Below are 22,291 nucleotides of genomic sequence, written 5' to 3' on the forward strand. Positions count from 1 at the left end.
AATGGTGTCATCAGTGGGGGGCAGGGTGGTGTCCATCTTATCTGCCTAGAATGATTCCCTTTTTGTTAAAATGATCTGCTGTTTTAGAAAAGAATCAGGTTTAGATGTGTCAGTAGTTTTTTATTTTTAAAACAAGCCTGGGGTTCAGGCCGATGCACTGGGAGTGGGGGACTGATTCCCTTCCCTGCTTGTTCTGCTCTCTCTGCCACTCTGGCAGTGCACAGGGACATATTGAGGTTAATCTAAGAAGGCATTGCTCCTAAATTCCAGGTTATGGTATTTTACCAGAGAATGGAGCAGAACTGTTACAATACTGAGCAGGTTTCCATGGAGCAGCTACCTTGCGCATCCACTTCCTGCTCCCATTAAGACACTGATTGGGGCTCTTGTTTGTTAGTGATGAACAAGTTGAGAGTGGATTTCTTCCTCCCGCTGCTGAGTGAGCACTCTTCTCCTCTCTCCTGCTGGTTGGCCATAGTCTTATGTGACAGTGTAATCATGCAGGAAGCATGGTCAACTAAAGGGTTAGGCAGAGAGCCAGCTTTCTTCCAGATCCTTCCCTCAGGATCATACACGAAAATGCCATCCTCTTTACTCATGTGTCGCAACGATCCTCCCCCTGTGATGTAGAGTCTAGACTGGTGTACAGTGATGCTGAACTGGCAGCAGTCAAAACGCGAGAGAGTTAGTGTGGTCCACTGGTCAGTGCTTGGACAGTAACACTCAGTCTCATTGACATGAATCCATTCCTCTGCCTGCAAAGAATCAGATCAGCATTGACTCACCATGTGGCAGTCTGGAGGGGTGTCGCTATCATGATTGCCTATTTCAGGTCACAGGGACTGGGGAGACTGGTGACTTGCATGCCTAAAGGCAAACATGGTATACAAACTGTCCGCTAGGGGGCTTAGGGTGTTTGCAGTTAAAATTCAGCAAAGCATGAGACTAAATGGTAGAAAACCCCAAAGAGGCATCAGCAAACTCCTCTCTTGAAAGTAGAGAGGGATGGGCTGAAGCAGATGCTGCAGTGAAAAATGAAGTGCTCTGAAAGGAGCTGAAACTGCCCAAGCTCTGTCTGTCCTCTTTAGACTTAATGCATCATAGAGGAGCACTTAAAAAGATAGCAGCCAAGACTGGACTTTGAGGCCATTTTGTCCCCAGATTATCTACAGTAAAGGCTCAAAGACAGATTTTGAACATTTGATATATGTTTTGCATCTAGCATTTCACTCTTGGGTATTTAAGTTATGTAGGGAAGCTCCACTGGAGGCACAAAACTGGTAAGGTACAGTTAAGCGAAGTACCCAAAAGCCATGTTAAAATACAGTACACCACTGACTACCCATGATCCTCCAATCTGATCCTGATACCAGCAATAATACAGGCCACGTGTGAACTTGCCAAATAGCACTAGAGTCTGAAGCAAGGGGGTGAAGCAGTGTGGTTGGAGTCCCCAGGGCCTGTTAGCGCAGTATTGTGCCTGTCTTGATTCAGGTATGTTCTTTATAAACTGAATTCTCTCTCCTGCTTGGGAAATCACCACATTTAAAGGCTCTGGATACACCCAAAGAATCTCTTCAGAAGGAATGCTAAGGGGTGAAATTGTGCTCTAAACCCAAAAGAAGTCTTTATCTGGGCTTAGCCTCTGAAAGGAGTAAAACTGAATGAGCTTATAGAACCTGACTTACTGGGTGCATCTACATGTTCATTAATGCACTGTAGTTTCTGCACATTAAGTTTAAGTTTAGTATTTGGATAACCAAGTACTAAATCAATGCACAGTAACTGGTGCTACTGTGCAAGTTTTTACAGACACTAACTGCACAGTAGCCTAATACTACTGCAGAGTAACGTATTAGCATGTGTTTTGCCCAGCACACAACTGTGCAGTCAGCATCTTGTGTATATGCATTTACTGAATAGCACTTGATCTATTTTAGGTGCTTATCTAGCCCTTGTTTTTCTTGCCTCTGAGTATCTCACAGTCTGCACTATATGTATTTTCACACTTCCTTCTGGGAGCAGGCTTGTGTGATTAGCTTCATCTTAAAGGTGAGACTGGAAGCACAGAGAGATCAAATCTCAAGGTCGCACCAGAGACCAGTGACAGACCAGGGACTCAAACACAGATCTGGCAAATCCTAGCCTCGTGCTCTCACCATTGCGCCACCCTTTCCATCTCACTACTGCTTGCTTTCTTCAGGTCTCCCACTGGGAGAAGGAAGATCAGGCAGTCAGCTTTACTTTTTGATTCTTCTGCAGGATGTGCAAGTTAAGGAATGTTTGTTTGGTTTTTAAACAATTTCCATTAATGTTTTAAACAATGGGAATAACTAGAATCTGATTACTAACACAGCAGCAGCTAGTGAAAACAATTTTGTTGACCTTGGCCTATGTAGAAACTGGCTGGCTTGATTCAACGCCTTGTCATTCTACTCTAAGACTAAAAATCCATTGAACTCAATGAAGTTCTTCTGTCACATATCTGGAGCAGGGATGGGCAATTATTTTGGGCTGGAGGACCACCTGGGGTGTTTGGGTGAACTTTTGAGAGCCAGGTCATAACCCCCCACATACCTGCAACAGCTCACCAGAACTCCCCAAGTGGCCCTCCAGCCCAAATAATTGTCTACCCCCCAGGCAGAGAGAACAAAGGTTAGGGGAACTGAACCGTTGTTCCCTACTTCTCCCTGCACCCCCTTCCCCACCCTGAGTCCCTGGTACATGGCTGGGCCAGACCAGTACTGCACTGTGTTCCCTTCCATTACCTTGGGTCATGTGGGTGCAGCTAGCTTGGCTCCTGCCTGACCCAGCCACATGTTGGGGAGTCAGGGTGGGGGATGGGATACAAGGAGAAGGGGTGAAACGGAGCATGGCACTGCCTGGCCAGGCCTGGATGACCCATGGCTCCTGGCCCCTTTCTCTCTGCCCCCACTTTCCCATCCTGAGTCCCCGGCCTGTGGCTGGCTCAGGCAGGAGCCATGCTAGCTGCACCCATGTGGCTTGAGACAGTACAGCACTGGCCCAGCCACGTGTCAGGGACTTGGGGCTGGGGAGAGGGTGCAGGGAGAGAGGGGTTGAGATCTGTAGATTTATCTGGACCTTGCCAAGCAGGTGCTGCATTGTGTTTTTCCCCCTTCTCTCTGAAACCTCTCCTTTACCCTGAGTACTCAGCATGTGGCCACACTGGTGCTGTGCTGTGCTTCTGTGCGCTGCTTTGGGCCACACCACATGGATGCAGCTGGCGTGGCTCCTGCCCAACCCAGCTGCATGCTAGGGAGTGAGGACACCTGGTCAGCCAGGAGCTGCACTAGCTGCTCCAGCTCTGCTCACACGGTGCAGCCAGAAGTGGCTCGTAGAAAAACAGCGTGGTACCGGTGCCAGGCCCTGGTCCAGCAGGGCTCAGATAACTCATGGCTTCTAGCCATCTTCCTCTTGCACCCCTTCCCCCTGCCAGTGGGGAAAACCTTACTTGAGCTCCAACTTACTGGGCACAGGGTCGGAGCAGTGTGCAGACAGCCTTGCCAGGCAGAAGCCTGGCCAGGAGCTCAGTGCCCTCTGCCTTGGAGTTTACACTGGGGGCTGAGGGCAGGATGGGGGTGGGCCAGCCAGGGAGAGGAGGAGAGTGGTGGCTGCTGCTGCTGCTGCTGCAGCTGGCTGGCATAGGGAAGGGAGAAGGGCAAGAAGCACTGAAAGCCAGGGCAGCCACAGCCCAGATACAGTTCTTTTCAGAGAAGCAGCTGCAGGTCAGGCATAATCATTTGCCAGGCCAAATTTTGCCCACTCCTGATCTGGAGTGATGCAGTGACCAGTCAGGAGCTCTAGTTGCAAAGACTGAATTTCAGGTTAGCTAGATCACTTAAAGCAAACAGACTTACAGCATTCAGAGTCCTTCCTCCAATACAGAAGATTCTTTCTTTGACTGTGGCCATTCCATGTTCGCATCGGGCAAAGGTCATAGCCCGGTTACTCACCCAGCGTCGCAGGCGAGGGAGGTAGCTGTGTGTATCTCGCAAGGCTTTACCACCAGAAAATCCCCCTGGAGGAGAAGCACGGAAAGAGAGACGCTTTGAGCAAGTTCCTCACCAAACACTCTGCAAAAATGCATCAGGAGAGCCTAGGTACCATTATTGCCTATCTCGCTGTGGAATTAAAGCGTTTTGTGACACTTGAAGGCTTTAGAAGACCCTGACCTTTTCTGTTTCTCACGGGTGTGAAGAGGGGAATTTTCTCAATGGAGGGGATGAAAAACGGGTACAAAAGGTTCTTGCTTGATGAGCATCCAGAAATGTGAAGGCTTTGAGCACTGAACTTGTTGGGTGTCCTGCTAGGTGTGTCCTGGAAGTAGACTCTTCCCTCAGGACTTTCTAATGGTGTTTGGGGTATCTCCAAACCCAGCCAAAACCAGGAATAGCCCTTCTTAAGTGTGTGCTTCCAACTGGAACCAGAATGTACAGTATCACAAAGAAAATCTATTCACCTTCTTCAAATTTCTGAAGTTTTGTCCAGTTCTCAAATCTGAGCCACTTTGTTGGTTCCTCTTATCTAATCGTTCTCTAGGGCACATGGGTATTTTGGTGCTATATTAAACAAGGCTTCCCCTCACGGAAGGAAGAGGCTAATAGTTGACTTGACACACCCCTTTGTACTTGCTGACATTTAGAGCAGACAAGTCTGTATCTTTAGTATAGACAAGGAACAAGGAAAACGCATATCAAATCTGGCTGACGCAAGAGCTAACTCAGCATCTTTCTGGGCTTGCTTTGTGCACATAACCTCTGTCTGCATAGTTCATAGATTTCATAGACATTAGGGCTGGAAGGGACCTTGCAAGATCATCGGGTCCAGCCCCCTGCTCAAAGGGCAGGCAGTCAGTTGGGGTCAGATCACCCCAGCAAGCACAATAAGCATCCAGGTGTTTCTTAAATGTACCCAGAGTAGGTGCTTGCACCATTTCTGGGGGGAATCTATTCCAGACTCTGGAGACTCGGACAGTAAAGAAGTTTTTCCTTATGCCCAGTCTAAAACAGTCTTCCAGTAGTTTGTGACCATTAGACCTTGTCTTTCCTTGGGGTGCCCTGGTGAACAGATGTTCTCCCAGTTCCTGATGCACCCCCCTTATATACTTATAGGCTGCCACCAAGTCCCCCCCAACCCTTGTCTAAGCTGAAGAGTCCCATGCCTCTCCTCATAAGGCCTGCTCTCATGCATGTGGCTTTCCTCTGGATTCTCTCAAGCTTCTCTACATCCTTTCTAAAGGGCAGAGCCCAGAATTGGATGCAGTTCTCCAGCTGCGGTCTCACCAAGGCTGAAGTGAGAGGGTGACTTGGGTTTTGCCTGGGATGTGTTGGTAGATGCAAGCCAGAGTTTTTTATTTGCTTTGCTGGCTGCGGCATCACACTGGTGGCTCATGTTCATCTTGTGATCAGTAGTGACCCGCAAGTCTCTTTAGGTCGTGGTGCTAGTGAAATTACAGTAAGTCTTGTTTAAAGTTCTTACGCTAGCATTGCATACTTAATTTTTCAGTCTAATAGAAGAGGGATGTAGACAAGTCCACGGTCTGAACTGTCTTAGACTATTTTAAGGTCTTGTATTATTGTACTATCTAAACAGTTCATGGTGTTTTTAATGCATTTCTCTTCAGAGCACCCCATGGCATAGGGAAGTGTGTCCATTCTCATCATACAGATGGGGAACTGAAACACAAAGACACTTAAAATGACCAGGGTCACACAGGAAGTCTATGGCAGAGCCGAGTTGAACCGAGACTCCCAAGTTTAGGGCTAGTCCCCTGTCTGCTAGACTCTCTTTCCTCCCTCTTGCATATACATTGAGTTGATACAAGAGCATTGCACTGGATTCAGAGTTTTTAAAAAAGACTATTTCAGTAGACTTGTCACTTCAGACTTGCTTTTATGCCTTACTGAGACGCTAAAGTCTGTCTTGGAAATTCCCCTCTTAAGGTTACAGAAGTGTAATTGCCTATTAAGTGCACCATTAAGATGACACAGTTATAATCAAACCTGGCCTCCTCACTTTAATTGTCACAGTGGTCTCTTAAGGCCTTAAAATTTATGAAAAGCTAAAGCAAAAGGGTTCTTATGGCAATGTCAAGTCAGCCCCATGTCTTACTATATCACTGCTGTAACACAGTGGGCTTTTCACAGGAGAAGACAGGAGTAGATTCAACTGTACATACACCATGCCCAGATTAACAACTATGGTTTTATTTTGTATTTCCTAACATGTTAGCAACATGTATCAAATGTTTTAATTATTAAATGTATCCAAATGATCCCTGTAAATATTGGAGGCCCCATGTGTTGGGTGCTGTACAGACACATTAGAGGAAACGGGCCTCTGCTCTGACAGCAAGTGCAGTGGGAAATCACCTGGATCCCAGTTTTAAGTCTTCTCTGCAAGATGACACCCCAAGTAAAGAGCAGCATTAACTGAAGTACCTTAGTGCAGAGGGAGCTGATTCACTAGGATGCTCCATACAGGTTCCCCTTACTGAGCTATCCAAGCACTGGCCTAGGTCCAGCCTTGCTTAACTCAGTTTTGTTGATTGCCGTACTTTGTGACGCAGCTGCCTCTCACCTGAGATGTAGAGGATTCCTTTGTGTGTGGTGCCTGCGTGGTCAGCCACTGGCATTGGGCAGGGAGCCATAAACTGCCACTTGTTCTCAGCAGGCTGGTAGGATTCCATTGTGTTGGTGAGGTTCCCCAGTAGTGTCCCGCCACCCACGGCCAGGATGCGATCAGACATCACGTCTACGTGGAAGCGCGTCCGCCTCTCTAACATGCCAGCCACCTGCAGCCACGAAGCATTACGGGGATCAAACCGGAACGCCTAGGATCAGTGTTTAGAGAGGAAAGCAGTCAGCTGGCCTTGCTTGTGCACAAGCATCCAATGGGCACTGTGGCTTTAAAGACTTTTACTCTAGGCAACAAGAGTGGTAATGCTGAACCTGAATGGTTCTGTTTTAAAGGTGCTTACTATGCTCAAGAGAACCCAGTCTGTCCTGCCTTACCTGTATGTAGACTGCACTAGATGTCATACATGTTTTCTGAATCCAGGATGACTTCACATATCCCTCCCTCCACTGAGTTAAACTTGGTGAATTCTTTGCTTACTCTTTGCCCTAGTTATGTAAACACAGCAGATGCTAAGAGCCTGTTACAAGCTGCTGCTCCAGGATGCTTTAAATCAGTGCTTCTCAAACTATCTGATGTGGCGGACCAGCAATTTTTTTTTCCAGCCAGGGACTGGTGCCTGGTTCAGCCAGTGGCAGCAACTGCGTGTAACAGCGCTACGAAACAGCCAGTTGCGCATTTGCTTTCTCTTTCCTCACCTTGCACGAGGTGACGTCACCTGGAGTGTTGGAACATATGAGCTGTGGCGCTATGACATATCAATGTTATGCTTCTGAAAATGTATTTCTTTCTTTCCTGGCAACTGGCTGTGGACCGGCGACTGGTGGCTCATGGACTGGCGACTGGTGGCTCACAGACCGGCACCAATCTGCGGACCACCACTGAGAAGCACTGCTTTAGATTGCTAGGGATGTGACTGGGCCACTTGGTGAATTCTCCCATGTAATTGCACCCACACCACATAAAGCCACCACACTGAAAGCTCTCAGAACAAGTCATCTGCATGGAAATCTTTGCTTTCCTCGTCACTGAGAGTGTTTGGCTCACTCTGTACGTTGTGACGGTAGCCAGACTACAGGTGTTAATTCACACCTAGTTGTTAACAGTTTTCAGTAGTCGCAGTACGGCTGTCACCTGAGCACCTTTTGCATCAGACACTGAAACAGCTTCTGGGCCTTCCCCATCCTGGGATTTTCTAGCTCCAAGATGGAGCTAATTGTTTGGGGTCCCACTAGAGGAAGTGACTATGGTGGAACGACTGGCACACACTCAGCTCAGCACAGGGACCTGCCCTCCAGGTTAATCCTGGCTAGGGAGTAGAATTTACTAGAGGCTTCCTAGAGCAGCCATTTGCAACCCCACCAGAGCTCGCACTTTTGACAAAAAACCAAAAGGAGGTCTTCATGCCTAGGCAGGGTAAAGGGCTGTTCATCTTTCATGGGCAGAAGAAATGCTGGTGCTGTTCTTAGCTGGACACAGACAGTAGTTTTTTGGATTGATAGAACCATTCTGCCTGCAGAGGATGCATTCTGCTTCAATCCCAAATCTGGCCCCACTTGTATGGGATCAAGTGAGGCAGCAGCTAAAGGCTGAAGCAGTTAGGGACTGATTGCTCCACCACCTTGCTGTTTGAGGCAGGCACACATTGGAGCTGGGCTATGATGGGATCCAAAGTGGAACAAAGATGGCTGAAGTAGACTTGAACAAGCCATTTCCCAAGGGAGTGGGGGAGCCCCATCTCTAGAGGGTTTGCAGAATGGGACAGAACATGCGGTAAGGAGGAGTCCTATGCTGAGCTCTGGCCAGACTCAAGGGAGTGATTCCAACCCTGTCTCCAACACAACTTTTCATCTTGCACCTCTTTGAGAGAGCAAATGTTGACTTGTTCCCCCGCCAGCATCCTCACAGTAGCTCTGAACTGGGGGAGGGCCCATTCTCATCCCAGGCAGCTGGGATAAAAACATCTAGCAGCCACTTGTGTCCGAGTTAAAGGCTAGCGCTTTCCAACCCCAGGCACCTACGTAACTTTAGACGCTAAGGTCATAAAGTTGGCCTTATCTGAGCCTCCGTGTCCACAGCACTGTAGTGCCAGCTCACTTCCCTGGGTTCTGGAGTCTCTTCAGCCTAAGGCTGTTTTATTTCAGGCCTTACCTCATTTGAAGGATGTTTCCCCGTCGGATCGAATCTGTACTGGCCTCCGATGACAAAGAGGAAATTACCGATTACAGCTACACAGTGGTTGTACACGGGTGTGCAGAGTTCCGCGACCTTTTGCCATGTGCTGAAGCTTGCGTCTGCAGCCCACATGTCACCGCGCACGCTGTTTTCGAGGGTTCTGCCCCCAACCACAAGCAGGCTGGTGGCACTGGAGCGGATGTTCGTGTGCTGGGTCTGCAGGACTGGCTGGGCATAGAGCTGGGAGTGGTAGCACACGGCCTGCTGGAGGTACTTGTGGCAGTCGGAATTCGTCCTCATAATGGGCATCCCTTGTACATATCTCTGTAGATCCCGCAGAGGAATGAGAGGCAGTCGGATTCTCCTTAAAATATCTGCTGCTTCTTTCATCCTTGCATTGTTGTGCTGCAACCAGCATATGGCGGCATTGAATAGCTCCAGCTCAGTGCACCCCTCCATGTCTGTCTTGTCTAAGATTTCACATAGGGTCGCTCTGTCCAGCTCTTTCACATGTCGAGGATCAGCCAGTATCTGCTTGTAGTGCTGCCCTATGTAGCGTGTGGCTTTCTGCCTCAACTCTTCTGGTCCAAGCCTCTTAGCAATATTGAGAACATCCAAGCAGTTCTTGTGATTCAAGCAGTCTTCCAGAAACCGGAAACACAGTTTGATCACTTCCCGGATAAGCAGGGCTTCTGCTGCCTTGAACGTCTCTTCAATGTTCTGTAGCGAGAGATCCAGCGTGTTGGAGTAAATGAAATTGAGAACGTTCCTGAGCCCCCTGGCACTGATGGCTTTCAGCTGGATGTTTGCATCTGTGTTCCCAGCTCTTGCTGCATTTCCAACAAACAAAATCTTGCAGTAATTGCTGGCTGAAGCCAAAATGATCTTGTGTGCTGGAAAACGAACTCCATCTGCCTCCAGTGTGACGTCGCAGAGTGCGTTCTGGGACCGGAGGCTGCTGACTCCCTCCAGGAGTTTGGCCAGGTAAGTGTCTGAAGTGAGACAGGACCCACAGCTCTGGGTGCTGAGCAGCATTGCCTTGAAAACCAGACAGGTGGAGAAATCTTAGCTGGTCTCTGTGAGGAGTCAGTCTCCCACATAGGGACTTTCAGGAGAGCCTTTAGTTTCCCCCTGTGGGGGACCTATATCACAGCTGACTCACGTTTCCAGAATCTTGTCCGAAATTTAACGGTACTTTGCTAACCTGTTTCTTGCAACAAGTCCTGGGTGTTGCTTCTGCAGGAGTGCTGAGTGCCGTGCCTCGCAGGGTTGAACAGTCTTGTTGGCAACGATACTGTCTAGGGGTAGTTGTCATGAATGTTTATCTGCAGTGTTTTTCTTTCCAACTAGTCTGGGAGCAGGCTCGCTGACGGCCACTCAAACAATAGCGTGTTTCTTCCCTTCTGTATTTGGCAGCTATTCATCCACACAAAAGCAACTGTTTTCTCTAGCTCCCTTACCACGGTTGAGTGGCTCGGGTTGGCCTAGGTATTTGTGTTAATCTGGGCGAGTCCAGGCTTGTTACCCTTCCTTTTCTAAACAGTGATCAAAGAGAATTCTTTCTTGGATGGGCTGGCATCGACTGTCATACCGAAAGTCGCCATATTCAGGCTAAAGAGCATTCAGGCTGGGGAGTGGGCATTTGCTTAACCGAGTATTGAGAATTTGGGTTGGCTTCCCTGTTATGGTGTCTTGTATGTGAAATGAAGCCCAAGTGCTTGGGAAAGTTAAAGTCCAAGACTCACCTATGGGCCTGAGAAGTTTTCAGATGATGTGTGCAATGAGATGGGAAAGCCACAGAAGGAAAAAGACCTAGGGAAGCTCTCTCAAAGAATGGGCATTGCAAAGCAAGCTCTCATGCAGCAGAAAGACTATGTAGGGGTTTTGCTGATCTAACGACTAGGCAGGTGCAGGAGCTGTGGTTGCCACCACTAGCAAATCCTCTTGGATCCATTATGTAATCCCTATCCCGACCCACCGTCTGCTGCATCATCCTGCTCCAGCTTGCCTTTGGATTGTAAACTGTCTCAGGTTAGCACATGGGGCTCTGTTTTTAATGCTGAGACGGAGGTACTGACACTGGCTTAACACTAACCTTCTGCTTGGCAGGTGTGTTCTACAATTCAAGTGGAAAAGCATCATGTTATGACATCTACAGCCAGTACAGAAAGTGTGCTGACCCAACAGGCTGTGGCACTGGCTCAGATGCTGAGGCATGGGACTATCAGGTACACGGTTGAGGCGCCAGTGGAGTTTTAAGATGGGGTCCCTGCATTTCTATAATGGCAATTCCCACGTCTGTCACAGGCCTGCACCGAGATCAACTTAACTTTCAGCAGCAATAATGTGACTGACATGTTCCCTGAGATCCCCTTCACTGACACCATGAGACAGAAGTACTGCTACAACAAATGGCTTGTGCAGCCACGAAAGCATTGGCTGCAGATCAGCTTTTGGGGCAGTGGTACGTGCTATATCGGGGTGAGAATTTGGATAGGATTATGGGGTGGAGCCTACTCGGTGCTAATGAGCGTATGTGCAGCATTGCTGGGAAAAAGTGAGAGCAGCTGCTCAAGGGATTGGGGACTGGTTTTTGCCTTCTGCCTTTTTGTCCTAGTTTTTCACTGCAAGGCTTACCCACTGCTCCCTATGAACCCAGCCTTCCTTATGCCTGCCACCCCCCTCGCCCCAGCTATGACGCTTGCTGGCTTTCTCCAGTCCTCAATCGGATGGCTCTCCCTTCTCCTCCCTGCTGATTCCTGCACTAACAGTATGTGGAAACATCATGCTAGAAAAGAAGCCAGTTCTGTCAGTCTCCTTTCTGGAAAAAGATAGCCATTCTCTTCTAGCAGAGCTTTGTGCCTCATTCCCCGCTCTGTGCCTTATCACATGCAACTGAGGTAAGGAGCAAGGTACCTTGGCAGCCTGGCTTTGTGCACATAGCCCAGATTTTGCAGTAGTTAAAAACAAGTGGAAAAATCAGTGTACCTGCCAAAACATGTTTTATTCTTATCAGTTTTCCCCTGTTGTTCATGTTTTCTGAAGCAGTTTGACAGGGTTTGGGAAACAGGCAGGAAAGGAACTTCTCCAATATCATCTCTTTGAATTTCAGACCTGAAAGCAGCGAGCAACATCATATTTTCAAATGGAGACTTGGATCCGTGGGCTGGAGGTGGTGTAAGAATTTGCACTTCCGTCTTGCGTAAAATGTGGGGGAGCAGGGCATGAGTGTCAGACACAGGGTGCATTAGCCAGTCCTGGTTCCCCCTTTCAGTGTAGCACTGACAACCCATTGATAGCCAGCTGGCATTTCTAGAAAGCAGCTGCCATGCAATCAGGAGCTGCTTGTGTGTGGAAGACTCAAGATTTTTTTTTTTTGCTATGCTAAATCATTTGACAACCCCTGGACTTTTATGACAACAGTAAATTTAGTCTTTCAGGCTGCCAGAAAAGGGACTGGATTATATTAACTCTGCTGCAGGGATAGTAGATTCAGAGGTAGCTGTGCTGTGTAGTGGTTTAACCTTAGGTTAGTTTGTAATTTGGTGAAATGTGACTAGACCAGCCCATGGCTATCACACAGGCTGTGTAGCCTCCATCACCTCCGTGCACCTGTTACTTTGCTACAAAGCCTATCCCTTCTCTGTTCTGTGATGGTTTTTGATGGAGGCTTGCAGCAGTAGTTATCACACCTGCAAGTTAAATGCAGACCCCCACTTTCAATGGTTGAAGATGACTTCTGTGTATACCGAAGTCAGACCCCTCAGCAGACAGATGTAACTCGTCATTCCTGGTGGACTGATGGGTCCTGTTACTACAAATTGTTTATTGGAGGAACAAGTCTTACCTAGTAATTAGTGCTTTCACCTGCAATGGGAGAAGTGGTAATTTTTATTTGGGGCAATATACTTGAGCTACCACTAGCAGGAGAGAAGCAGGAGTCTAGGATTCCTGCTCCTGATACACCAGCAGCTGTTCCTAGTGGCCTTATCATCTTCCTTTTGTTGCTTGGCTTTATTTCTAATTTTCAAATTCCTTATTAAATTTTACTTATGTAGAAGGGGGAACTTGACTTGTAGATCTTATTCCAGATACGCAGTAACCTGAGTTCATCACTTATTGCAATAACCATTGAGGGAGGTGCTCATCATCTGGATCTCCGGTATGTATTTTTGTGCCAGCAAATCCTTGGTTACTTTCTCCCCTTTGACCTGTGCATTAGTAGGAGCATTGCCAGCAGATTGAGGAAAGTGATTATCAATGTATTCTCACAACTAATGTGTATATCGCTTTGCCTTCTCCACAGAGGATATAATCCAGTTGATCCTCCATCTGTCATAGAGGCACGCAAGCTAGAAGCAAGGATTATCCATGACTGGGTGAAATCTGCAAGGATCGAGAAAGCTTGGGAGAAATTTTCTGGAGCTTCTTCTAGTTTGTTGCCATGAAAACAGCTATGCAGTCTTCAGCAGGAATACTGTGCTGTTATTGTTTGTACCAGAAAGCATAAAGGGCAATAGCAGCCTTTTGCACTAACTTTGAACCCAATCATTTGAGGAAAAATGGTCAGTTTAGGTGGTTCTGCCAAGGCAGTGGAAACTGATCTTATAGCATGAGTCAACCAAGAAAGCCATTAAGCCAAATCCTGTGGCAGGACACAAACAGCACTTTGTATGGGTCACATATTGCATCAAAGTAATTCTAAATGAGAAGGACAGAATAAAATGCTAACGTAAAACCAGCATACCATTCGACAACAACATGCTTTCCAGAACGTTGGAGGAAAGGATGTGGCCCTATGATAAACACCAAGTATTATCATTGTAATGCTCATCCCATAGAAATCACCACTGTGACAATTATAAGATAGTTGTAGACACTGCCTTCTTTCAGCTCAAAACAGCATGCATCTTCAAAGTAAGTAGGTGGTATCTGATGACTGGGAGAAGTCGAGTGGTGATTCCTAATTGTAATGATCAGTTATGGGAATCGGCTGAAGAGACTAGTTTGTCCAAAATAATTAATTGTTAGTGACTGTTCCGAGACTTAAAAACCTTAGTAATTGTCAGCTGCATAGCAGAGATCAGATTTTGGTGAGCAAGTGGCCTACATAAAATAATGCCAAGGGGAACTGCTAATATACCCGGATTGCAATATTATCGAGTAATAAATCACACTTGCAATTAAGACAGCGCCACTCTTTTTTAAAATAAATTAGAACTTTATTAAACTGTGTGATAGAATTCCATGGCTTGGCTTTAAGTATAACCAAAGGGGATACAAAAAGGATCTCTCTCTCACCCTTCTAAAAAGGTGAAGCAAATTCATCTTTGTACATTAACAAATGGACTCTTACCTACTGGAATCACTGCGTACCAATAAATACTAGCAAGACTGCAAAAAATCTTACTACTTAGTAATCAATTATATGCCTTAAAATACATTGTATCCATGGATAATGATTACACAGGACAGGAAAAGCCTTGTAGGGCATTCCAGGCTCATGTTACTAGGTAGGCAAAGTACAGCCCTGGTTCAGTTTCTAATACGTTGTTCAAAATAAGATTTGGTGTTAATATGTGCATTGGTAAGTCCTACCAACACTCCCTATTTGGTTCACATGGATCCTAGGCCAAACCTTGATGTTGTTTCACGTGATCTGAAGTAGACTCCATGCAAAGAGAAGTTTCTCCACATACAAATCCAACTAACTCCTCCTTACTCACAAGCAAAGCTAAAGCTTCCCTGTTTCAAATAAGCTTTTCCCATTGCTCCCAGACTTTATAGTACCTTTGAAAAGGAAGAATAGATGGAATTACTTCAGGACATCTGAAGCATTACAGAAGTGGCATGCATGGAAGACCTGGTTGGCTAAACAGCAGTTCCAAACAACTAAGAGTTATACAGAAACCATCTGAAAATGTCTTTGCTGCATGAGAGCTTCTGAACACCAGTCCTCAGCCCTTTCAAATACAGTATGCCATAGCTTAATATAACAGGAAAACCTTGGTCTCTCCTGTGAAGGAGCCTGATTGCACTGAAGTTTGGGTTTTATCCCAGTTGCACCTGCTACATGTATTGCCTTGCCATTCCCAGCCTTAGTTGTGAGCTCAAACCTGATATTCATGCTCTGAAGCCTAGAATCCCACTACACTCAGAGTTTGGACGTGATGACTGGTAGGGTTTGGTGCCTCATAAATCTAGGGAAGAGATGCCAGATGCCTTGGCCTAGAAAGAGAAGGAAAGGGATAAAAGAAAGCCACCCCCTAATTTGCAGAACTCGTGCTTCTAATTTCCAGGCTAAATAAAAAGTACATGCCTCACAGTGACTTATCCTCCTTTCTCTTTCTTACTTTCTAGTATTTTGAGCCCTTGAAATGCCACAAAACTAGGCCAACTATTTGACCATGGCAATTAGCTGCTTTGTTGCACTTGCCCCCAAAATAAGTGCCTCTTAAAAAGCATCCTCGAAGCTCAAACCCTTGGGCAGATGATGGCCTTAGGCTTGCTCTCTGCCCTCAAAAATTAACACAGACATTAATAACGTTTTCTAGCTTCTTCAGGCAGTGGGGAGGGGAGAAGGAGGGTTTTCTTACTCTCTTGCAGCAGTGTGAAAGATAGTAAAAGTATTGCACCACCAGTGTGTGCTATTTAATGATACGAGTATTAAACTTAGAGGAAGACGATTCTGCCAATTAGCTATCTTCCTGAAGAGTGGTGAAAAAGAGAGGAAGATCAGGGAAGTAAAAGCACAAAACAATACAGGTAAAATGGTGCATCTGTATGAAAGGCCAAATACAGAAGGCTTGTAGATACTATGAGCAAGGGGGAAAAGATGTGCAGCTACATACAGGCTTTGAACTACAGTTTTCACATGGATGGAAGTACCCTTCAACTGGTAACAAAATAAATATACACCACAATGGAGAAATGTGAAGCCTGATCAACCAAGGCTTTAAAATCCTGTGCAAGAGAGCAAAGTAGAAGATTCCAGTCAGCAGATGCATCCTGGGAGGAAAAAGGAGCTGGGTAATCACAGTAACTGCATCCCTTGGACACAGCTCCACAGTGATGTGGTTTGGAAAAATATGGAAAGAACCAAGAATACTGGCATGGATGAAGACATGAATTGAGCAGCTGGGGAGGGACGGCAAGAGCACTCCTCCCTTTAATTCAGCCCCATTGCACTGGATTAAGACCTAAAGCAGTGGGTTTAAGAGCAGACTTACTTCATTTTATCACAATACAATACAATATAATATTTACAGAATAGGATTTAAAAACCTATGTGCAACCATAAGTCATCGCTTCCAATACAATTTTGACTTTTGTAAATGAAAAATTTAAGTTTTTCAGGGCAAGAGGGGCAAAAAGAAAGCTGAGGGAAGTCTCGGGAGAGCAGAAAGTTGCCCTATCCTCATAGCCTTTTAGGAGGCAGTGTTCACAGTTGCTGGAGAGGGCGAGGGGAATTTGAAATCAAACTTGGCTCCAGCTATCAGAGGTCCATGTAAAATATGGGGGAGCCCCATTAAGAAGACTCCACAGACAGCACCCTGGTAGAAAGCCCCGTGCCAAGGATGACAATGGGGCTGGTCTTCTCAAAAGATATCTGAATTTTCATTCTTGCCCCCTCCCTAATCATCTTCTACATCTCCCTTGCACTAATAGATGTATTTTTCCATTAACCTAGCTTAAACTCAGAGGTAAGTAAGTGTGGCTTACTACTAACCTTCCCCTGAGATGAGCAGTACTTACGGCAGTAAACAGACCAAAAAGCAATTTCCATTGCTCAGGGAACGCAGACACTGATTGAACAGCAGTGCTGCTTGCATTGACTTTTTTCCAATATGCAAAAAACACACAAGCTCTTGGAAAATAAGAAAGTCAGCTCTGTGTAAGGAGGCTGAACAGCACTGGATTAAGCAATATCCTTTCTACACCATCCCCTTACCTAGTTATGCAAAGGCATCTCAATAAATGGAGATGCCAAGGAGCTGGATTGTGTCCAGTGCACTTAAGGCTTTAGGTTGGGAGGACCATGGTTTAAGTAACCTGAAGAGAAACTTCTCAATGGCGAGTCATCACTGGTCCTCGTGTCCGGGGAGACACCAAGAAATGTGGTATAACGAAAGGGAACACAGAGCAGTCAAGACAGAAAACCTTTAAGGAAGTAGAGGAGCACTTCAGGGCACCAGCAGTTAAAGCTTCACCCTCAGCAGTCGGAAAGAGAAGAACCAGACGGCCCCAAGGGTTTCCAGGTGCAATGCATGTTAGTTTGAAACAAGCAATTTATTTCTCTCCTCTCCAGTACTGCACACAAAGGTGATCAATGCAAAACACAGTGTTAATGAAGGGTGAGAGCTGACAATGAAGAGACCCTCAGCAACAATAAATTCGTTTCCAAGACAGCACAAAGCCAGGGAGGGACTAAATCAGGATTCTAGGGTGATACGTGAAGTTAAGATGTGTTCTTCCCTCCTCTTTGTTTATACGCAGAGAAACTCCTCCCAGACCATTTTGTGTGGAAGCTGAGCACAAGATGTGGCAGAAATAACAGCAGAGCAGACACGGAAACCCACAGTGCTATTTTCACAGTCAGCTGCCCTTTAAGACCTTAACACAGAGCTTAAGTGAAACACAGGACATTGCAGAAGCTCTCAGCTGTATGGAGTATTTTACTCTTTAACTTTTGAGCCTCCCCACCTTGACCTTAACCTAAGAGGTTAGGGCCTCAATATCGGCTCCAGGACAAGATAACAAATCAAGAAAGAAAAACAAAGGACCAGTATTCCTCATCTTTCACCCATCAACTTTCAGTCAAAATGCGAGTCTGAGGTAACAAACATTAGTTCACAACTGAGTTAATGCTCAGGAAATTGGAGTTGCCACTGAACATGTTTCATTTGAAGAAAAACAAACAAAAAAGCCTAATTTTAAAAGTCCCTTTGGATAAGGATGCACAATTTCATATAAATATCAGTGTCACTTCCCACGTTCCAGTAGCATTTGCTTTCTCCATTGTGTCAAACAACAAAAGACTAGCAACAACACACCTGTTCAGCCTTTGTCTATGGCTTCTAAATTCCAATGTGCACTTAAGTGGAAAAAAAAACCTTCAGCAAACCCAATATTACTAAAACCCTTTGAATTGGTGGATCACATCATTCTGCATTAGCTTGTCTAATCAGCAAATCCCCCCATTCCCGAGATCGAAAGCCATTTTAGGAAGTGGTACATATACATAAATTTGAGAATTGTTTCCATGAGCCATCAGGGGGACAAGGAATGATAAATACTGCCTAAAGGAGTAAAAACAATGGTCCAAAGGGTAACAGTCACACTCCAGCAAACAGAGACCAGATAAGTGTAATGCAACTTAGAAAAACATAACTTACTCTACCAAAAAGGAGGTTACAGTTAATGTTAAGTCTGTAAGTGTAACTGAAAGTGAACTGCTGGGTCATGTTCACGCTGCCACTATTTCTCAGCCCCCAAAGAACAGAGGCTGTTGTGCTTAACCTCCAAAACAAACGTGGAACTTTCTATAGTTCCCTGTTGGTGAGAAAGGAATGGATATTATGATAAGACAATATACCCTAAAAAGTGAATGTATGCTTGCTCTGATAACGTATTTGTGTACATGGACTGCCCAAAGTTAGCTACAGAACCAAAAGGAAAAAAGTGTTTTAGAAAATCACTTTCAAAATTCACGTTTTAAAATCTGATTTTCACAAAAAATAAATGCAAGACTCCTGGGATCACATGAGACCTTTTTATACACAAACACGGAGTCTATTTTCCCCCTCGGAGCACCCAGACAGGTCTTGGTAAGTCTACAGAGAGCATTAAGTATCACTTAGACCATCCACATTTAAATCTACTAGTGAAAATATTTTCACCAGGATATTTCTAAGGAAAAAATTACTGCAAATGTATCCCTATTAATCCATTGTAAGACAAATAGTAAGAATTATTCTGTACAACAATACGCCTGATTGATCTAACATTTTACAATACGAGATATGGGAAGGGAGGTTGAGTTTGAATACAAATGTGCTCACAAGCTTTTCCCATAGCTCAACCTCTCAAAGCAGCTTTCAGTCAGAATACCTGAGTCTAACTGATGCAAATATATATAATGCATGTATGTATAGTATCATTTGTTTTTCACATTGCCTCCTGCATTTCTGCAGATCCAGTTAAAAAAACCAACCAAACAAAAACAACTGTTATACTGTACATCTACAAAATTATATATCACTGAGCCAAACCAGCAGCAAGTTCTGTTCGTAACTCTCCACCACTCATTTTAACCACAGCTCTAGCATATTGTTCAAAGTGCTCTATAAGATTAAGATATTGTACTGTAGATGCATTTGTAACAAACTTGCTTTTGTCACATAACTTCCTTCTTTTGACATAATGCAGCATAGCATAATGGTCTGGAATGAAATCAGAGCATCAGCAATACCCGATTTCCACATTTTGAGCTGGTACAGTGATAGTTCTTTGTTCCATGTACCATCTGGAGATATTACAGGCTCGTACAATGGAATGAAGCTGTAGCCAAGGTTTTCAATACGTCCAAAATAAACCAGTTCTCTCTAGCTTTATTCCTTCCCTCCAGAGACAATTCCATGTTGTAAGACAATTTGCTGCTTTCCTGAAATCTTACCATCTCCCAAGAATGGCACCAGCAAGTCCCTAGTTCCCTAGTGACCAACATACTTCAGGGTTCATATTGCAATTGGTTTTCCAACCTTCATATGTGCAACCAAACCCAGGTAAAGCAGCAGAGTGCACACAGGTTGTCCATCCCAGAGCCAAAGCACAGGGTTAGATTTAAGACTGACAAGACTTCTCTAAATCAGAGATGCTCTTAATTTTTTTTAAACCAAGAAGTGTAAATATAGCCTTCTCGACTATTTTAGTTCAAACCCTGAAAAGTAAAGTGACTCAAAGATAATGTGCCACTGTGGAAGGTGGCACTTCTATGCCGGTGCCCAGATAGGAAGGGGATGAGCTTCTGTGTTAAACACATATTTGTCGAGGTTGATTAGGTCTACATCATCTGAAAACAGCAGGAACATATACTTGAGCGTTTCCCCAAGAAAGAAGCTTTCCATCTTATCTCTCGGCTCTGGGTTGCTAGGGTTCTGGACGTTGTTAATGGACGTATAACCACCTGTAGACACCTGGGCAAGACAAATTGTAGACACGTTCTTCTTGATTTATAGAAATACAAACAAACTCTTTCTGTTATTAAAAAAGTGAAAGCACTAGACAGCCAGCACAGCTCTGAGAATCATATTTTACATGTAGAAAGCTTTTTAAGTCTGATGGATATCAGAGCACTTGACAAAGTGATACAGAAACCACATATAATAAAGCGAGGCCCACTCTGTAAAAAGTAGCACACTTATCAGCAAAGTGAGGGGGGGGGAAATGTTTGGCTGAAATTTCAGCAGAACTTTAAGGAACAAATTACTGTAATTACTAGGTGGGAATTGGTCAGGAGTGCAGTGGCACCATCCTGCTTTTGAGCTACAAACTCTAGCAACTGAGTAGTCTGGACCACAGAATGTTAGCTCAGTCAAGAGATACATTTTTACAAGCACAGCACTTCTCTAAGGCTATGGTGGGACACTGGTTCAGTGTAAGAGTGCCTCCTCCTAAGCCATTAACATTACTTCTAGTAGCAGCTTTCTTACTTCCACTCAAACACTGTACCTGTCCAGCTAGATCTTATTTACTTTGAGGGATCATGGAAGACATTTGTGTTGCTTCAGAGAGAGCTTAAGGACACCTAGCTGCACTAAAAAGTTTCATTTATCAAATTACTTTTCTTAAAAAGAAAAGTTTTACAGGAGTAATATTACCCTCCATTATAAAAACTCTGAATTACATGGTATACAATGGAGAAACATGTTCATGCACACACACACCACTAAAAACACTGATCCTTCACAATCTGTAAATTACCTTCAATGTATTTTGTACTGCTGTACAAATAGTAAAACAAAAATAAACCCCCTTAGAAGTTGTGCCTATTATTAGAGGGGTTTCAGAGCCGCTTGAAAAAAGGTTAAAACAAGCAAACAAGTTTACTTGGATACAATCCTAGCTCAACATTTTTTCCTAAGGGGAAAAAACCCATCACAAGCAAAAAGAATGCCTCCCCTCTGCCCAAATTGTTAATAGTGTTCATAAACAGACACCATTTCCCTGATGCTTCCTTTCCTTTTTTAACCAGTGAGATGATATGCAATAAATACAATTGTATCACTAGTCTGAAGGCATACAGATTGGAATTCTCTGTTTGGTCCTTAAAGGCTTTGTTTTATCCATTAGATATTTTTATGATCTTTGGAAAATAGGCAATTGCAGAACTGGGAAAAGTCTCTCTCAAAGGACTTTGCCTTGCTATGCTTGAGACTATTACAGTGTGGTAGGCTGGCCTTACCCGTGTGTATTTATTGAAATTTTGCAAGATTTCCCAGCCCCAGTCTTGGTATTTCTTATCCCCTGTGAATCTGTAAAGGTAAAATAGGCTTTCCACTGTTTCAGGTCTCAGCAGGTTGTGTCTATCTGCAGGCTGGAAGAAAGTAAAGATTGTAATTCAAACAAGACACAGGAAATGAATGGAGAGGTAAAACCATTTGACTGCTTAACCTCCTTCATCCTAACCCCAACAGCCCTCAAGAATTCACTATATGCAAATCAACTTTTAAATATGTTGCAGGAACCATGTAAGGAACTAAAGATTAGGGGTATGCATGTGAAGTGAAAGAGAGGAAGATGCGCTCAACAAAACAAAGAGCATCCTCCCCCAGCTACTAACCTTCTGTTGGGACTTCCACAGGACAACATGTTACATATACAGAGTTTTTAAGCTGTTGCCCTGCTCCACTGGTTGCTTACCTTTATCTCCACATCTTTGCGACCCTTTTGTGCATGTAGATTGAAGTGTACAATCTCTGGACTCAGGCCTGTCTCTACTTGAGCATACATCTGGTAACAGGTTTCTATGAGGGCTTTGGCCAGCTCCATATGATCAGCAGTCAATCCATTATGAGCTCCAAGAGCCAGGGTACCAGGCAAAAAGCAAACCAGGTGATCCTGCAAGACAAAAAAACACCTCTCAATGCGGGGAACGTGAAACAAGCAAATCAAGACAAGACTTAACAACATTATGGCATTGAGGACTATGTTCTTACACTCTGAACCCATGTAAACATGTAAAGGCATACAGCATATGTGGACAACATCTATTTGTTAAAAATTTAGAACAGGGCAGGCAACAATAAAGGAATAAGAGTGATCTGAAATAAGATAGTTTCATAGTTTCTAGGGTCAGAAGGGACCTGAGCAGATCATCTAGCCCAACCCCCTGCCATGGCAGGAAAGAGTACTGGGGTCAAACGACCCCAGCAAGGTGTTCATCTAGCCTCCTCTTAAA

At 44.9% G+C, this 22,291-nt stretch overlaps 3 protein-coding genes across 3 annotated transcripts in view; 1 reads left to right on the forward strand and 2 right to left on the reverse strand.

Annotated features, from left to right (window-relative positions):
• DPP7 (dipeptidyl peptidase 7) overlaps positions 1-15,351 on the forward strand; it is a 28,721-nt gene extending 13,370 nt beyond the window's left edge. The window contains exons 9-13 of the mRNA XM_019540476.1: positions 10,942-11,060; positions 11,140-11,296; positions 11,945-12,009; positions 12,924-12,994; positions 13,139-15,351. Of these exons, the coding sequence (XP_019396021.1) occupies positions 10,942-11,060; positions 11,140-11,296; positions 11,945-12,009; positions 12,924-12,994; positions 13,139-13,280 (554 nt within the window). The 3' untranslated portion in view covers positions 13,281-15,351. The remainder of the gene's footprint in view (positions 1-10,941; positions 11,061-11,139; positions 11,297-11,944; positions 12,010-12,923; positions 12,995-13,138) is intronic.
• Positions 108-10,934, reverse strand: LOC109313771 (kelch-like protein 13). The gene is made up of 4 exons (XM_019540475.1): positions 8,809-10,934; positions 6,601-6,853; positions 3,879-4,039; positions 108-755 (listed from the first exon to the last, which is right to left on the reverse strand). The coding sequence occupies exons 1-4, from the start codon at positions 9,865-9,867 to the stop codon at positions 366-368; spliced, it is 1,863 nt and encodes a 620-aa protein (XP_019396020.1). The 5' UTR covers positions 9,868-10,934; the 3' UTR covers positions 108-365.
• Positions 15,352-16,552: 1,201 nt separating the features above from the next.
• The window catches only part of MAN1B1 (mannosidase alpha class 1B member 1), a 25,091-nt gene continuing 19,352 nt past the window's right edge, over positions 16,553-22,291 (reverse strand). The window contains exons 11-13 of the mRNA XM_019540474.1: positions 21,754-21,951; positions 21,296-21,427; positions 16,553-20,027 (exon numbers count right to left, since the gene is read on the reverse strand). Of these exons, the coding sequence (XP_019396019.1) occupies positions 19,824-20,027; positions 21,296-21,427; positions 21,754-21,951 (534 nt within the window). The 3' untranslated portion in view covers positions 16,553-19,823. The remainder of the gene's footprint in view (positions 20,028-21,295; positions 21,428-21,753; positions 21,952-22,291) is intronic.

This window comes from Crocodylus porosus, unplaced genomic scaffold (assembly GCF_001723895.1).
Source record: "Crocodylus porosus isolate Cpor-Errol unplaced genomic scaffold, CroPor_comp1, whole genome shotgun sequence".
Taxonomy (NCBI): domain Eukaryota; kingdom Metazoa; phylum Chordata; order Crocodylia; family Crocodylidae; genus Crocodylus; species Crocodylus porosus.

Bases quoted from the DNA above. Each gene is read 5' to 3' on its own strand.
- LOC109313771 (XM_019540475.1), bottom strand. From the start codon at position 9,867: ATGCTGCTCAGCACCCAGAGCTGTGGGTCCTGTCTCACTTCAGACACT. The intron at 4,040-6,600 runs GTGAGAGGCAGC...CTTCTCCTCCAG, and splicing joins AGGAATCCTCTACATCTCAG to GGGGATTTTCTGGTGGTAAA. The intron at 756-3,878 runs GTAAGTCTGTTT...GATTCTTTGCAG, and splicing joins GAGGAAGGACTCTGAATGCT to GCAGAGGAATGGATTCATGT.